Source organism: Camelus dromedarius, chromosome 9 (genome assembly GCF_036321535.1).
Source record: "Camelus dromedarius isolate mCamDro1 chromosome 9, mCamDro1.pat, whole genome shotgun sequence".
In the NCBI taxonomy this organism is placed as follows: Eukaryota; Metazoa; Chordata; class Mammalia; order Artiodactyla; family Camelidae; genus Camelus; species Camelus dromedarius.
In genome coordinates, this window is record NC_087444.1 from 31,033,073 (window position 1) to 31,051,296 (window position 18,224).

Sequence of the window (18,224 nt, forward strand, 5' to 3'; positions counted from 1 at the left end):
GGTAGCCAAGCTTGTGCACCATATAAGATAACAAAAGTATAGCAGAGAAAGCTAGAGTAATTATCCTTATCCCTCGAAGAGCAGGGAGTTTGGTGTCCTGTTTCCGCTACTGTCCTGCTACAGAGTATAGTGAAAACAATAGAAAATTTGGAGAGAAGGGACCTGGGTTTGGTCTTAGCTCAGGACCGGGTTCAGGACTAAGGCTACATATATTTATGTTCTCTGTGTTTTCGCCTATGTAGGGTGTGCTGTGAGGAGTTGGACTTAAGTATACAATGAAACACATTGGGTAATACAGATGACACATATGCAGGTATTTTTGTTGTTGTTGTTCAGCTATTTATTTTAAATCAATATTTGTGAAAATTTTATTTTACACAAATATTAACAAGGGCGATGGCTACGGTACTGATGCACGGAAACACTGTATTTCTGGTCAGCCTTTGGAAAAGCGCACCCAACGCGTAAAGCTAGGATTCAGGTCCACGAATCGGCACCGCCCCCCTTAGCCCCACCCCTACCAAAGCCCCGCGTCCTTGCTATTGGTTCGTTTTCTTGCGCCGTCAGTTGCCGTGGTGACTAAGGCTATGGCAACCAGGAGAAGCCAAAGTTGGTAGAGCCTCTGGAACCGCGCAGGGGTCCCGAGCGTGCGGCGGGACTACGCGCCATGCTCATGGCGCTCTACGAGCTCTTCTCCCACCCGGTGGAGCGCGGCTACCGCGCGGGACTCTGCTCCAAGGCCGCGTTCTTCCTGCTGTTGGTCGCCGCGCTCACGTACATCTCGCCGCTGCTGGTGGCCTTTCGGAGCCACGGTGAGCCTGTCCCCAGGCCGATGCGCGACGCGGATCCCTGCGCCGGCCTCCTCACCTCCTCCCCCCCGCCTCTCGTCTTCTTTACCTCAGGGTTTTGGCTGAAGCGGAGCAGCTACGCGGAGCAGCCGACAGTGCGCTTCCAGCACCAGGTGCTGTTCGTGGCCTTGCTGGGACCCGAGCACGGCGGCTTCCTCGCCTGGAGCACGTTCCCCGCCTTCAACCGGCTGCAGGGGAGTCACCTGCGCGTCCCGCTCGTTTCGGTGCGTGGTTCCTAACCTGGCCCACCCGCGCGGCGGGACTGGGCGGAGATGGGGATGGTTCGGATGGGAGGAAGGGGGAGAGCGGCCCCCTCCCCAAGCTCCGCATCGGGGGAGCCCCGCTTGGGTCTGAAAGAGTCACGAACCCAGGGAAGTTGTGTGCGCAGGCTCACTGGCCTGAGCTTTTGTTTAATTTCCTAGAGAGTAAATTGGTTGTTTTATTTGAGCCGTCCACCACCCCAAGGAAGTTAGCCACTGCTTTGAGCGCCTGTGTCCTATACAGAGTCTGGAAGCCTGGGGACAGCCTGTCTCTGGCCCGCGTCATTTCCGTGGGCCTGGCTTGGTGGAAGCGGTGGTTGCGAAAGTTGCATTATGACTCGTGAAGGCCGAGCAGGTTCTCCTTAATTACTCTATCTGCTGCAGCTGTGCATCACCACACGCTAGGGACGGAAAGGGCAGGAAGCTAAAGCGCTGGTTGAATAAGCAACCTCCCTAGAAAGTGCTGCGGGCTCAGTCCTGCTTCCCTGGACTCGCCTCTTTTGGTGCCGCTCCATCCTGCTGCTGTCTGGGATGAAAATGTCTGTGATCTAGTATTTGGCTCAGAATAAGTGCATTTCTTACAGTCGCCCTTTACGTTAATTTTCCGAAAACATTTTCGTTCAGAAGTATGAAAATTTTGGTTTTCCTTCTTCCAAAGTTGCATCTCTTTAGACATTTCTGAGATGATTGTCGTACAGCCAGATTTGTGTAGCTGGGAAAAAAATCAAGACATTTTTCCCAGCAACTAAATAAAATGCAAAAAAACTTTAAACCCGATTGGTCATATAAATAACAAAATATGATTCAGATAACATTTCTAACTACTTTAAAAATTTTTTCTGATTATAAAGTGCATGCTTATTGTAAAATATTAAAGTTACAGGTATATATAATGACAAAATTAAAGGCTCAGTTTGGTACATATAGCAATACTGATTAATCAGCTTTATTTCTTTTATTTAATTTTTTTACTTTTTGTTTGATTTGGGGAGGTAATTAGGTTTATTTATTTTTTAAATGGAGGTACTGGGGATTGAACCCAGAACCTCGTGCATACTGAGTACACACTCTACCACTGAGCTTATACCCTTCCCCCTTCTTTTTTAAGGTCTGCAAAGTATTTCATGATATGGAAAACTGTAAGGGATTTAACTAGTTTTCTGTTGGATATTTGATTCTTTTACTTTTTCACTATTAGAATATTTCAGTGAGCAAGATTTTGATTCAATATTATACCTTTAAACATCACAGTGTGAGGAATTGGAGTAGAAGCTGTTTGTTGAAATAGTGTAAGTACACAGAAAACTAAGCAAGCAAATAATTATTAACTCCAGAAAAATAAAAAGTAAGGAAAGGAAAAGTAAGCAGAGTTGTGAATATGATTTACATAATCATAATTAGGTGAACAATAAATGTTGACTAACCAAAATAAGAGTTTAATTCTACTGGGGAGATAGAAAGGGGGCAGCGCTGGCAGGAGGGGAGTTGGGGAGAAAACTAAATCTGTGTCTCTCTTTGTGGGAAGACAATAGAGGATGCCTGAAACAGAAATTGAGAAGTGCCAATGCAATTGTTATTTAAAGACATGGAGATACATTTCTAAATAATCAGATAAATGAAAATATTTGCCCTGTGAGTGAAAGTCTGCTGGTTTTTGTAACATTGTTGAATACTTTGATTCTTTAAATGATCAGGTCTTTTAAATAGATTTTTTTTTTTTGATGGAGGTACTGGGGATTGAACCCAGGACCTCATGCATGCTAGGCATGCTCTCTACCACTGAGCTATACCCTCCCCATGTAAATTGATTTTTTAAATAGAACTGGAGTAGAAGACAAATTTCTTTCAATAGCTCCTCCCCAGTAGTGACATGTGGCCCGTTTTTATTCTTATTTGAGATTGTAATGCCTCTGGGGAGGGGTGGCTGTAGAGGAGAGGCTGTCATCGAGGTACCCTTACTTTTCACTGTATACCATTGCATGTCTCCCATTCTACATGCGTGTGTTTCCTTTCCAAAAGTGGAAACAAAGGGCTTTTTAAAGTTACAAACACACACAAAATTAACTAATTTTACTTAGGTTAGCATTCCCTGTCTTTTACATTTTTGGTTGAAATTTTTTTCTTTGCATTTGTGTATTCCTCTTCTGGTTACTTGATTCAAAGAAATAATCCTGAAAACAAGGATACAGCATTAGGTTTCATTCATTTGCTCATTTCACTGGTTCATCCACCACAACTGGTTGGCTTCCCAGTTGGATTGTTTATCTTATCTCTGTAACCAGAAACCACTCCCTTGAGAGCACTGCCCACCTACCCCCTGCCTGTGTGTGTGTGATTTTATGAAGCCAAGGCTACCTCTTATTTTTATGTGCCTAGAACTATTAATCCTCTTTAATACTGGGTAATTTTACACTGCAAAGCATAAAACAAAGCTCCTTTTTCTTAGTCTTTTTTCTCCCTATCCATTCTAGGCCTTTGTCTATAAGTAATTTGTGACCTTGTCATCTACAGTTTTTCTCAGTAAATCATTTGCTTACTTCCTGGCTGAGCTCTTGGTTTGAGAATAGTTTGAAATCATGAGATACAAATAAATGAATTAGAAGATATAAGGGGAAGTACAGGAAAAAAAGCAAAAATTCTAGGAGAAAAAGTAGGATAATACAAGGTGGTATTTTAAGGCAGTGAGTAAAGATGGAGCCAGTCCTCAGGACTGTACAACAGAATTAAAGTCCAATAGATCATTTAAAATATGAAGTCATAAACATATTGAAACAAATGAGTGAAAGCTTTTATATCTTGGAGTAGGAAAGGCTGTTCTGAGTATGACAAAATCTATGAACCGAGAAAGAAACTTTTTTGATAAATGCAAGTATATAAAAATAATTTTAAAAATTACTGGCCTGGTGAAAACCACAAGCAAAGTCAAAACACAAATGACCACTAGGAAATAAGTTTTACTATTTGTATCATTTGTAAAGGGCTAATTTTCCTAACATAAAGTGCCTATAGATCCATAATTAAAAGACCAACTACCTAGTTTAAAAAGGGCAAAGAATATGAATAATTTATAGAAGACTAAACACATGTAACTCTTTTTTTTTTTTTTTGAGTAAAAGTAGATTTATTTAGAGAGATACATACTGCATAGAGTGTAGGCTGTTTCAAAAGGCAGGAAAAAGGCCACAAGGTGTGGGGGTTGGGTGCTCAGGTTAAAGTAAAAGTAGCTACACACTCCATAGACAGTGCAGGCAGTCTCCAAAGAGGAGCGAGTGAGAGAGAGGCAGCCACATGTAACTCTTGAAGGTACGAAATCACAGTCATAATTAGATGAATGCAGATTAAGAATACATTGAAATATTATTTTTATCTATCAAATAGGCAAGAATTGAAGTCTGATAACATAGTGGGCAGGATGTACAGAGTTACACATTCACGCCAGTGTAGCACTAGTGGGAGTGTAGATTAATATAACCTCTTTGAAGGACTGTTTGTCCATATTCGTCAGAATTACCAATTCATGTGCCTGCTTCTACTTCTAGTAAGGTATCTTTAAGGCTTGTGCACACATGTTAAATGACATACGTAAAAAGTTGTTCATTGATGGGGGGAGGTATAGTTAAGTGATAGAGTGCATGCTTAGCATGCACGAGGTCTTGGATTCAATCCCCAGTACCTCTACTAAACCTAATTACCTCTCCCTCCAAAAGAAAAAAACAAAAAGAAGAGTTGCTCATTGCAGCATTGTAATACCAAAAGATGGTAAACCACCTATCTAACAATTGAAAACTTGGTGAAGAAACTGTGGTACATCTACCCAGTGGAATGGTACATAGCTTTTTTTTAAAATAAAGTGGATTTATATATATTGATGTGGAATTACTTGTAAGAGAAATTGGTAAGTATAAAAAATAAAAATTGTATATGACATGCTTCTATTTGTATAAAAATAATAGAAAAATAACAAAAAATATATATATGAATGTGTGTATGTACATGTACATACATCTATGCTTTGGCTATCTCTGGAAGAACTCAGAAGAAACCACCAACATTGCTAGCTCTGGGGAAGGAACTAGCTGGCTGAGGTTAAGGTGGAAGAGAAACCTTTTCATTGCATACACTTTTGTACCACTTAAATTTTGTGCCATGGGAATGTAATACATATTCAAGGTTTTTAAATTATAATGACAACAATTTTTAAAGGAAAAATTTAGAAAGTGCCTTGTAAAACAAAAGCAAACCCCAAAACGTAAAAATTTAAAAGCAGATAAGTATATAAAATGGCACAGCTACTTTGGACAATAGTTTGAAGTTCCTCAAAAAGATAAACATAGAGTTGCCATGTGTCCCAGCATTCCCACTCCTAGGCATGTGTGTACCCCAGAGAATTGAGAACACATGTCTACACAAAAACTTCGCACAAATGTTCGTAGCAGCCTTATTCATAATAGGAATAGCAATTCAAAAAAAGTGGAAACAACCCAAATGTCCATCAACAAGTGAATGGATAACAAAATGTGTTCTATCCTTGCAATAGAATGTTACCCAACCACAAAAAGGAATGGAGTCATGATATGTGCTACAACACAGACAAACTTGAAAAACATACTAAGTGAAATCATCCAGCCACAAAACAGCACATATTGTATGATTCCATTTAGGTGAAATGTCCAGAACAGACAAATCTGTAGAGACAGAAAGTAGATTAGGGATTCTAGAAGCCTGGGGAATTAATTGGTGGAGGGGAGAGATGGGTAATGATTGCTAATGAGTATGTGGTTTGTTTTTGGGATGATGAAAATGTTTTGAAATTAGAATTAATGGTGATAGTTGCACAATTTTGTGGATATACTAAAATCTATTGAATTATAGATTTTAAAAGGGTGAATTTTATCGTATGTGCATTATGTCTTTTTTTTTTAAAGCAAGGAGGTGATACCCTGGTGAAATGCTTACAAACCATAGTTAAAAAAATTTTAATAACTTACTGTGCCTCTGGTATATGGTAATACACTTAAAGTCCTCTACATAGTACTTGACCTTTAACGATCACTTAGTGAAGTGTTAGCCATTTATTTTTTTATATATATTATCTCTTTAAGCCTCACAGTAACCTTATGAGGTAGAGTTTCTAACCCTATTTTTAAAGATGAAGAGAATAAGCCTCAGAAGTAACATGATTTCTAACTCTCGAGTGAATAGTCAGACTATAGCTCAAGGATTTCTTACTCCATATCTTATACCCTTAACCCTTAGTGTTAAAAAAAAAAAACCCTTCCCTAACTCTGAACATAAAGCTGACTGACCACACCTACCCAGAAAGAAAAGGAAGCAGTGGTTTTAGGTCAAAGTTTGACCGAATGCTTGGAGGTGGCTTTGTGGATGCTAATATGGGAAAATGCCCCAGAAGTCAGAAATGGCCTTGCTGCTGATTTGGTCCTCTCACCTTGAATAGCATCTCTAAAATCCCTGTGCTTTTGATTGCTTTAAAAGTCCAGTTTCTTGTTTGTAATGAGAGAAGAAAAAAAGCTAAGAGTGACCTTTTTCCCTCAATGAGCCTGACTTGGCTCATTAAGCATCTGTGACCTGGAGTGCATGGAGACTGAAAGCTGTACGAGGGTGCAGGAAGATGAGTGGAGAGTACTGCCTGAGACATGTTTTATCACATCTACAAAATCAGAGAGTGTCTGCCTGTCTGTGGTATCTTAACAATAGCTGTTGGCCAGAAGGCAGGCTTGGCTAGTCCTCATTGCCTACATATGTGCAAACATCAAAAGTGTCAGCATCAGAACTTGCAGAAGGAACATCAGCAGCTTGAAAGAAGATCCAGAGATAGTAATTAAAACACTATTTTAACTCTAAGAGCCAAATGATAAGCAGGTAAGGGAAGGTTCAAGAGGCACTTAAAGGTAGGATAGCTCCACATTATTCTAAAGGCTGCTTAAGAGCCCAGAGCAATAGATTGTAGTTCCCTTTGTGAAAGTTTTTCTAAATCACGCTGTGTCACCAGTGTGCTGCATGGCACAAAGGACAAAACTGTATAGGAAAGTATGGATAATATTGAGTCAAAAAGTGATTCAAAAGAAGTTTTAAGAATCTGTGGATCAATTTATTTTGCTTATATTTTTCTATGTGCATAAATATGGTTTCTCATATAAATATGCCTAAGTCTAAAAGCTCTTTCAATAAGTATAAAATAAATACTCAGTGATTAGAAAGCATTGTGTCATAGTTTAATTGGAAGTATTTTTGGTTTTTACTGGTATAGGTACATTTTATAATTGATGATATCTTAGATTCACTGAAATACAGGTGGCAAGGACTTTACAAGCCTAGGAGCCATGAAGTAGCAATCCCTACTTTGCTGGAGACCCAAAGACTTGTGCCAAAGAGTGTTTTCAGCATAAAAAGAAAAAATGGAACACTCAGTGAGGACAAGTGTATGGTAAAATGGACACTGGTATAAACTAGGAGATTAACCTTCAATTAAAAAAATATGACTCTAAAGAGTAAAAAGTATGAAAACAAATAGAAGCCAAATAAAATTCCAGCAAACTATCAAATACTGTAGAATCCCTGATGGGGAAAATGGTGCAAGTCAGAGCACTCTGGAAACAACAGCACTAGTTAAATTTATAGCTACTGCTACAGCAGATGCTATACTGGTTATTAGGTCTTGCCTCAGCTCCAAACCTACCCTCCTATATTCGGCTTTGTGATGCTCAGGCTGAAGTACCGAAAACCACATTCTCCTCTGCCCACTGCCTCCTAGGTACTGCCAGTAGGAGGCATGGTGAGCCTTGTTCTGGGAGTGGAAGAAAACCAGAAATTGCAACCAGGGTGAAGAACCATTGCTGGTGTGATGCAAACAAGGAGTCCATCCTTCCTCCAGCCTTATCCACTCCTTTGGGTTCTTCCTCCAAGCTCCAGAGGTACCAGCACCAACTGGACAGCACTCCCTTCTTGAAGTCTACATCCCAGCTCTTTGTAATGCCAGCCTCTTCTCCAGCCCCAGGCATGGGAGCTGCTTCCTGCAGTTACCCTGTAAACAGTGTTTCCTTTTTGCCTTTTTAGTCCACTAATACCTATGTTATTAATGATCCCCTATACTAAATTTCCCCTGTTAAAGTAACTTTATTTTAGTTTCCTTCTTCCTGTTTGGGCCCTGATTGATGCAGATGGACTGATGGGCATTGACTAAGTCCAACAATGCCTGTATTTATCTTTACCTAGTATGTTAGTATTGATTTCACATGTATCTGTAAAGCATTAACTTGTTATAACCACCAGAAATCTTTGAAATTAGGGTTCATATGGGCTATTACAGAGGAGCATTGAATCAGGAGTCAGCAAACTTAAGTCCTAGCCCCAGTTCTGTCATTGGGTTCCATATCCTCTCTTGCCCTCAATGTAATTATATAAAGAGCACGACAGTACCTGCCTCTCTAATTATTGCTAATTGTCACCATTCCAAGTATTAGTACTTCTGGGATATGCAGAGGGATGAGATAGGAGAGTCCATGGATATAAAAAATCTCTCCAAGTTGTACATATAGCTTATAAAAATAAGGTGATGGAGTGACTTATGAATTCTCTTAGCCAGGCACACCAATTGGATTTTAGTTACTAACCTTGAACTTGTGTTAAAGAAGTATTAGCTCTTTGAACACGTGCCTTTGTAGCTGTTGCATTTTGTGTTAAGCTTGATTTGAAGTAAATAGAATTAGACCATTGATTTTATCAGAAGTCCCAAGTGATAGCACAGCAATGTCACCCACCTTGCCAGCCCCAAGGGAGTGAGAGTCTTACATGGCGACAGGTCTTCTGTGGGAGATGCGTTTGCACCATCACTTATCTCAGTGGTCCTGTCCTGGCCCTCATCTTCCACCGTCTCTGTCTCATGCACTGTGCTCAGCTGCACTGGCCTCATCTCACACTCTTAAACCCTGACCCACATTTCCCCAGAGCTCATGCACTTTGTTAGCCTGGATCACTCTTCCCCAAGACGTTTCTGTCCCTTATCACTTCACTTCACCTGACTTCTCTGAACACTTACTATAAAAATTCTACCCTTGGTCCCTCAAGAAGGGAGCCTGCTTCATTTTTCTTTGTGGCACTTATCACTCCCTGATATTGGCACGTGTTTATGATTTACCTTCTGCCTCGCTGGCTGGGAATGTAAGATTCATTAGAGTGGGGACTTGTTTGCCATTACATTTCCAGCACCTGAAGCAATGCCTGGCACATGGTTGGCCCTCAGAAAATACTTGACAGGTTAATGAGTGGATTTAACAAGTAAACACTAATAATGGTTCTGTGCCAGATCTCTGTCCTCTGTGAACCTGGAGTAAAAGTGTGTGTACAAACAAGCATACAAACTTACACTCATGCTTTTGATGCTAGCTTTTTGCAGAAAGATCTGCTGCCCTACCCAACATCTGCTCCTTGAGTTTATTTTAAATCTGGACATTTTAGTCCTGGAAAGAGAACCAGATTTGAAGTCGAAGATGTGGCTCCGTATTCCGTCTTCACCATTACTAGCCATACCCCGTAATTCCCTTAGTCTCCCTGAGCCTTGATTTTCACATCTATACAGTGGGGATAGTACTTGCTCTGCTTACCTTAGACTTATTGTAAAGGTCAAATGAAATGGATTTCTCTCCCTCTCAGGCTGTGTTAGAGTCTGGATTCTTATGGCAGTTCCCTCATGGCCACTATCCTCTCTGGCAAGTTGTGGATCTTTGCCTTCCCATCCAAACCTAAAGATCCAGGAGCCATGGATCCACTACAGAGAGTTAACCTGACATTGTCTTCTGAGTCTTCCCAGGTACCAACTGAAAAAAATTCACAGGAAGACAAGGCAGCCTCTTTTCCCTCCTACTCATAATTGCTAATACATAATTGTCTCGGTAATTTGATTGTCAGCCCTGGTAACAGATATCCCTCCCCTACACCTGCAAAGCTGATGGAACAGGACAGAGAAAGTCGTATCCAACAGAAGAGAGAGGGTAGGTTTCTCTATAACAAGGCCCAGGATAAGGACATTATTGTCTAGAAGGAAAGAAATGATTGAAAGTTTCTGAAAACTGAGATATCTCCATCTCAAACGACCTTATTAGCCTGAAAAAGAACAAAGAATCTCTTTCCCCGAATAAAGGTAATGGTGGAAAACCAAATGAATCAGTTGATGGGGAATTCAGATGGGAGTGTTGATACACCATAGCAGAATCCTTCTGGGAACCTACAGTGGAAAAGGATCGGTTGTAGCAACAAGATCCAGAGTTGTGCCAAGGAATCATGTCACCAGTGATTGCATTTCAGGGACTGTCTTTCCTGCTAGTCATTTGAGGGTCACTGGGAAGCAAGAGTGGGTTCTGGTGTTTTTTTAATGAGCTGTAATTTGTCTTTTTCCCTCTTTGGATCTGTTTTCCCTACTTTCATGTACATAATTTATAAAGTACCAGTGTAGTTTTAATGGCTTACTGATTTTCCTTAGCTTTCTTTTTCATTGTATTGATTGGTACTAAAAGGTGCACTAGGCTTTAAAGCCCTGACATCAGTCCAACACTGAGAATCTGAAGCAAAGACACTGTGGTTAAAGATTATATAAGTAGAGCTTGGTGTTTTTATGCTGAGTCTGTTCAGGGAATGCAAATGATTAGGATTCTTTCCTTCCTGTTTTAAAAAGTTGACTTCTGGAGAAGTAGAAGTCAGTTCTGATGTGCTATATCAGTGTTCATACAAACTCAGGCATGTTTCTTAAAAAGAAAGAAAACACCAGCAACAAAACAGAAAAGATCAAATGAGACAACTGAAAAAGAAAAAATGCACCCAAATGTTTACAGTGTTGTTACTGCCAGTTCAAGTTCCCATTCAGTTTGGCCCTAGAATATTTTGAGAAGCAGGAGTGTGCAGTTCCGGGACGGTGCACATGTCTCTTTCCCCAGTAGTGATCCACTTGTAGCTATTTGTTCTCTTTTTCCTCTCAGTGAGGGAGATAATGCCTGTGTGCAGCAGAACTATGAGTCACAGTGTATGTACAGCAGTGGTATGGATTTCTCCCAGACTTACTAAGGACCAGGAATCCTTGGCCTTTTTTGGATTTCCTAGACTAGAGAAGAAGACAGGAACCAGGATGGGAAAATGGACATGTTACATTTTAAACTGGAGCTTCCCCTGCAGTCCACGGAGCACGTTCTTGGTGTGCAGCTCATTTTGACTTTCTCCTACCAATTGCACGTGAGTTAGTTCCCTAAGGAAGCTCGTCCTCTCTCTTTTGTCTTTCAGTAAAACAGAGCCCCTTTTTGATTTCTAGGAAAACCCACACTGCAGAAGGCTCTCTTCAGAGGTGTATTTCGGGACTTTACTGCCTAAGTTAAATTGGCCTAAAATCAAATATCTTTCATTGAAGTCATACTAATTTATATGAGCACTTACTAGCTCAGAGGGTTCTGGGCAGAGTGCTTCCTGCGGGGCTAAGCTAGGTACGGGAGGGACCACTAGGCTTCAACCACAGACAGGTGACGCTTACAACTCAGAGCCCTTCTGATCTGACTGAAATTGATATTGTCTCTCCTTCTAATGACTTCAGAGGATGTCGACATTTGTGATGCAGAGCATGGCGTTTCTCCAATCCTCCTTCGCTGTTCCAGGGTCCCAGTTATATGTGAACGGAGACCTGCGGCTGCAGCAGAAGCAGCCCCTGAGCTATGGTGGCCTTGATACTCGATACAACGTAAGGATGCTTCTTACTGTCCATCTCTTCTGTATCTATAAGTTACTGCTTATCAGGTTCTTTGAAGAGGGAGAAAGGAAAGTTGGAAATAGCATTTCTCTGTGGGTGGCACAGAAAAGTATTTCTGAGGAATTATTTCAAAGTACAGAGACAGGCAACCCTGTAGTTACATCTAAAAAGAGAGAAAAAAAAATTTGTGTTTATCTAAGAACTGAATTGTTTGTAGATTTTGAGCACACTCACACACACACACACACACACACACACACACACACAAACACACACGGCATATTCCAAGTGATCTTTTTCAGTTCGCATAAAACATTTGAAAAAGAATATTAACCACTGTTGTTAAGCATTATGCCAGCCCTGAGTTAAGAGGTTTAAATATAGCATCTCATTTAATCATCACAGCAGCCTCGTGAGGTACCTTCTTTTGCAGTTTCCCAGCTGTCTTGTCATTGTTCCTTTTGCTCCTTTCCAGACATACGGGCCTCTTTGCAGGTCTTCAAGCAGCTCCTGCCTCAGGGTTTTTGCACTTAACTCTCCCTCTGCCAAGGATCCCCTCTACTTAATCTACCACTCCATTCTGGTTCCTGTTCAAAGCCCCTGAGCACGGTCCTTCCCTGACACTCCTTCTAAAGAGCATTCCCCTCTCTCTCCATCTTCCCTCACCCAGATTTACCCCTCTTACCTCCGCCTGAAATCTGAAAAAAAAGTTTCATTTTGTTCACTTGCCATCTCTCTCAGCGGCAAAAGCGCTGACATCTGTCCTCTCACCTCAGTGCTTCGAACCATGCCTGCCATGTTGTAAGCACGCAGACAGATTTGTTGAGAGAGTGAACTCTCTCATTTCACACATGGGAAAACTGGGACTTAACAGGGATTAATTAATTTTCCCAAAGTCCCACAGCTTGAAAGTAACAGAACCATGTTACTGTCGGAGGCCAGCACTCATGCATCTGATCATTCATCACTAACCTTTGTTTTATCACAAGGAGACCCGTATTAGTTGGGCTGGGCTGCTTTTGAAAGTGAAAGTGAGATGTTACCAGTTACTATAGGCGCTGTTCTGTATAAACTGGGATTTGTGGTCACATAGCTGTAAATCAACATATGTTTTTTAAAAAGGAAGGGACTGTAAGACATAAAGTTAACATAGCCCTTTTTATTTGAAGGTTTGTATATTAGATTATGTCTAGGGGAATATATTAGTGGGCAGATCTTTTTCAAAGGATTATGTGCTTACTATTTGTACTTTATCCTATTTCCATCTCTACGTTTAAAAGATAACTAAGAGACAATTGAAAAAGATAAAAGGTAATTAAGAGATAAATTAGACAGCATCCAGGCAAGAGCAAGAAAAAGAAAAAGGAGTTGAAAATGTGTTCTCTTAAAAAAATTAAAGGAATTACTTCTCTCATTGGAATAAAGAAGGGTATTTTATAAATAGCTTTAAAACCTCTAAAAGGTGGATATTGACCCCTTGTTTCCATCTCTACCAAAGAAAAGACTGAGAATAAATGGCTTAAATTGTTGCACAAGAGTTCATTCATCATTGAAGAAAAGATTATCGATACTGGAATAGGCCACCAAGCATAAGAGGGTGGTCTCTGAGATCAGCCTGTGTGGGCAAGAGGATAGAAAAAACATGAGGGGAAGTCTCTTGGGTGCTCACCCCACATCCTCCCGCCACATCCCAGGTATCTGTAATCAACGGGACCAGCCCTTTTGCCCGTGACTACGACCTCACCCACATTGTTGCTGCCTATCAGGAAAGGAACGGTGAGTCTTGAGGAGAGTTCATCCCACTGCTTCTCAAGGACTTTCCAGATTTATGGGGGAATTGGAGAGAAACAGAATTGGGGCCCTTATCATATGCAAATGTCAAAACCAGTAAATGCTCAGTTAATGGAAGTGAATAGGCTACTCAAGTTTTGGCCTTTTTCTCCTAAAGGCCTCCCCACCATTACTTCTGTGGTCCAGCAGGTTAGTGCTAATTCAATGCCATATTTATCTCAACACTGGCTTAATGGGTTTCTTTTTCTTTATATATAACCCTAATTGAGTTACATCCCATACCATACCTGTAAAAGAAGCCAAAGACAGGGTGCTTTCCATAGTTTTCAGATGGATATAGGGAATGTGAGTGACTCACTCTGTATCAGCGGCCGAAGTAGGAGCGAGCATCCAAGGTTCTGGGTGGAAGACAGAGAATGTCCATCCCTTACAGAGGCGAGGCTCTCTGGTTGTCTCGTGTGCTTGACTCAGCACGTCTGGCTGGTTGGTCGTCTGAGGTTTTTCTCTAAAAGCCTCCAAGCATTGCTTGGCAACCAGACATCATAATACTATACACAGACATTTAAGTCAGGAGACTACAATTTCAGTATTTCTTCCTAATTTTATGTAATGCACTAGGAGCATTGTTCCAAAAATAAAGGAATTTTAGAATACAACTTAAAAGCATTTATCTATAAATCAGCTTGTCTTTCTTTATTCCTTTCAGTCTTTGTCCGTACACAGATTTTTTTTTTTATACAGCTCCTTTTTTTTTTGAAGTACAGTCAGTTACAATGTGTCAATTTCTGGTGTACAGTACAATGTCCCAGTCATGTATATACATATATTCATTTTCATATTCTTTTTCCTTAAAGGTTATTATAAGATATTAAATATAGTTCCTTGTGCTATACAGAAGAAACTTATATTTTATCTATTTTTATATATAGTGGCTAACATTTGCAAATCTCAAACTCCCAAATTTATCCCTTCCCACCCCCTTTCCCCAGGAACCATGAGATTGTTTACTATGTCTGTGAGTCTGTTTCTGTTTTATAGATGAGTTCATAATGTCTTTTTTTTCTTTTCCTATCATAGTTTAAAGATACTTTATGATCCAACTTACTTTTTGTACTTTGTAATATAAACATTTCCCCATGCTGCTACAGAGTTTTAATTGTTTTTTTTTTCTGATTTATACTCTTTTTTATTATTTTTATTTATTTTGTTTGATGGTTGGTTTGGGGGGGTTAATTAGGTTTATTTATTTAGTGATTTTTTTTTTAACAAGAGTACTAAGGATTGAACCCAGGACCTCATGCATGCTAACCATGCAGTCTACCACTGAGCTATATATTCCCCCCCATTTATTTTTATTGAAATATAGTTGATTTACAGTGTTGTGTTAGTTTAGTTGGTTTCCTTTTTAGTGGTAGCATAGTATTCCTTTGCTTAGCCATTCAATAGCTGTAGAACACAAACTGTTTTTAAGTTTTCAACACAAGTATTTTGACAAGTATTTTAACAAATAATATGTGAGCAACTTTGCTCATTCAATTTCCCTTTCCTTTTGAATTATTTCTTTGGGGTGAGTTCTGAAGTGCAGAATTTGCCTGTGAGGTCAGAGTATTTTTATAGTCCCCCATATCTTATTGCCAAAGAGAGCATTCACAGATTGACTCCTGATTGTATTGCAGTAACCACCATCCTGACTGACACCAACCCCATCTGGCTGGTGGGAAGAGCTGCAGAAGCTCCATTTGTGATTAATGCTGTCATCCGATACCCAGTGGAAGTCATTTCATATCCTTTCTGTTAAAGGGCCAACAGTAGCTCAGTTTCAAAAAAGAAAAGTATTCCTCAGTTGTCCCAAGGAAGAACAGATGTGGGAAGCCTCAGATTGGAAATTGCTATATTCTTGTAGCCCCACACAAATGACTATGTCTCCCTGCAGTTCATACAGGAAAAAATATTCATTTCCTGTTCATTTTTTTTGTTGTTTTTTTTTTTTTGAGCAATTCTTCTAGGTCAGAATCATCCATATTTATATCTTAATAATCTTTTATTACCTCTTTTATCTTAAGGGTATTTGAAACATTTTTGCCATTTTCTGTCTAAACTAAACCTTTGGTTTAACATTTACTTAGAAAATGTCATCTGTGATTCCTTAACTGTTTGTACTTATCTACCAGGATTCTGGGAAATGATGAAGTTTGCCTGGGTCCAGTATGTCAGTATCCTACTTATCTTCCTCTGGGTATTTGAAAGAATCAAAAGATTTGTGTTTCAAAATCAGGTGGTGACCACAGTCTCTGTACCAGCAGTGCCTTGTGGAGAACTGTATAAGGAGCATTTATCATAAGAAGACCCTTTCTGAAAACTCTAAGCAGGACCCTGGCTACCTCACTGTTGTCTTCTGAGAACTGCCGTGTTAGGAAACTTACGAAAAGCTCATGGACACTTGCCCACATGTGTGCTTTTCCTATGGGAGACAAAGAACAATCCTTTCTAATTTTCCTCTACACAAATTGCATATCTTCTAAGCTCCTGCAAAAATAATCAGGGACTAGTCTTAGGAAACATCTGAGGGTTCCCGAAGGCTATAATTTGCTTTTGTTTTTGTTTTTGGTTTTTTTTGCCTCAGACTTGAATTTCAGAAAAACTACATACAGTCAGTTCAGACATCTTGGAAAGAGTCCCATCTCTGGTCAAGCAGAGACTTTTCCTCTCTTGAACTGAGAAACATGCTATGCATTTCTTCCCCCATTGTAAACCATGCTTTACTCTTTTCAGGGCTCTCTGGTGATAGATATGCAAATCATCAGCACTTTCCACTCCTGGGCATCTAAGTTTCCTATTCAGAACTGATTTCCACAACTAAGAGGCCTTTTACTGGGGAACTGGAGAGAGAAGGGGAGTGCTCGAGAGCACATGTGTGCACGTGCGGGAGGGCGGGCAACTTGAGGACACCAGGACCATCCGTCCACCTGCCCTGAGCCTAACAGACAGTCGTCTGTCAGCAGCTCAGCTGAACAGCCCTTTATCCCTGCCCTGCTGGGGCTGGCTCTTTGCCCTCTGTCTGTGCCCCTGGAATAGCAGGCTGCAGTCAGATGTGCTGTTTCATTCACAAGCCCCTCAGCAACAGTGGGGGAAGTAAGGAGTGTAACAACAGGTTCTTTCTCTCTGGCCCTCACCCAACAGCCTGGACACTTGCCACTCCTTCTCCTTGACAGCCCTCCCCCTTCTGGAAAAGGATACGGGTGACAGAGGAGCTGTTGTTGGTATTGGCTCCCACTGCCTGACAACCACAGAGTTTACTTGGAGGGCTAGTGGGAAGCCCAGTTACTTGTATTTCCTGTGCCTAAGGAACAGGGTGCCCATCAGAGTGGGCCGCTTTGGGGAGGATCCACAAGGAGCAGGGAGGGGATAGAGAGGATGCTAGCCCGGGCAGGCCAGTCCTGGCTGGGCCATTAGCAGAATGGCACGCAGTCCAGCCAGGTTGCCCTCATAACTGAGTGTCCGCGGAAGAGACCACCAGAATGGGCCTCTTCTGTCTCATGTGGATGGATTCTCCATTCTCGCCCTAAGGACAGTTGGGCCTGCTTTATGATCCTGAGACGTCATTGACACTGGAAGGACGTGCCCTCTGCAATCCCACCCAAAGACACCCTCCTGAGTGCATGCCTCAGTGTACCCTGGAGACTCAGTTCTTAATTCCACAGCACCTTTTCTTTCAGGCTGACCAAAATAGGGTTTTGGAAACAAAGCTATTTTGAAGTATTCAAGCACAGAAATATCCTAACACTGACCCCTCTGCCTTTCATTTTAATATTTAGTGCTGTTTATATGCCTAAAGTTTTTTTCCTTGAGATTTAAATGAAAAACTGTTTCTGGTTTGAATCACCAAAAGGTAGAGAGATATGGAAACATAGCTAACATGACTTTGCATTTTATCAAATTACTTTTCTGCAAAATGTGTACAAAGGCCCATGATGTAACTTTCTAATTAAAATGTTCAAACTGGAAGGTTGCATGTGGCTGTTTAGAAGGAGAGTATTTGGAAAAGGGAAGGATGGGGAAGGCAGAGGTGTGCACACTTCTCTTCATTACTCACCAGCTGCCTTGCTTTGCCAGGGCTCTGCCAAAAGACCTTGGAGCTTTTGTTCACTTCTTGGCAGAAGTCTTCTGGCCCAGCCCCCAGTAAATGTGAGTTTTTGGTGGAATCAACATGGCATGTGAAAACCACAGGCTGGAAATTTACAGCTGTGTCTGATGAAGATCCAGTTATTTACGGATCAGATGTTGGTAGCTTCTGAACCTGAATCACACCAGTATAGTTGCAAGAGGAGAAAAAGGTGAGAAATAAACAGGATTTTATTAACTGAACTGTAACCCATAGCTAAGTCAGGGTTTGAGACATTTAATGTTTGGCAAGGAAAATCACTAATTTTGCCAAATGATTATCCAGTTTCTGTTTGAATCAGGTGAGGTCCAGAAACCCCCATTTAGGTCCTATCATCTAAGGTTAATAAAGTCTTCGCCTTTCCTTCTCTTCATGTTCACGCTTTTTAAAAGGAATGTTTCTTTGTGACCACATAAGTT

General features: G+C 40.8%; 1 protein-coding gene across 1 annotated transcript; it reads left to right on the forward strand.

The window, feature by feature from the left end:
- Window positions 1-586: 586 nt before the first annotated feature.
- Window positions 587-18,178, forward strand: TMEM231 (transmembrane protein 231). The gene is made up of 7 exons (XM_031458052.2): window positions 587-812; window positions 903-1,072; window positions 11,219-11,347; window positions 11,700-11,843; window positions 13,547-13,628; window positions 15,320-15,425; window positions 15,804-18,178. Exons 1-7 carry the CDS (start codon window positions 668-670, stop codon window positions 15,982-15,984), a joined length of 957 nt encoding a protein of 318 aa, XP_031313912.2. The 5' UTR covers window positions 587-667; the 3' UTR covers window positions 15,985-18,178.
- The last annotated feature ends 46 nt before the right edge of the window (window positions 18,179-18,224 follow it).

Coding starts and splice junctions, on each gene's coding strand:
- TMEM231 (XM_031458052.2), top strand. CDS start 668: ATGCTCATGGCGCTCTACGAGCTCTTCTCCCACCCGGTGGAGCGCGGC. Junction 11,348..11,699: donor CTTTCTCCTACCAATTGCAC/GTGAGTTAGTTC, acceptor TAATGACTTCAG/AGGATGTCGACATTTGTGAT. Junction 15,426..15,803: donor TACCCAGTGGAAGTCATTTC/ATATCCTTTCTG, acceptor AACTGTTTGTAC/TTATCTACCAGGATTCTGGG.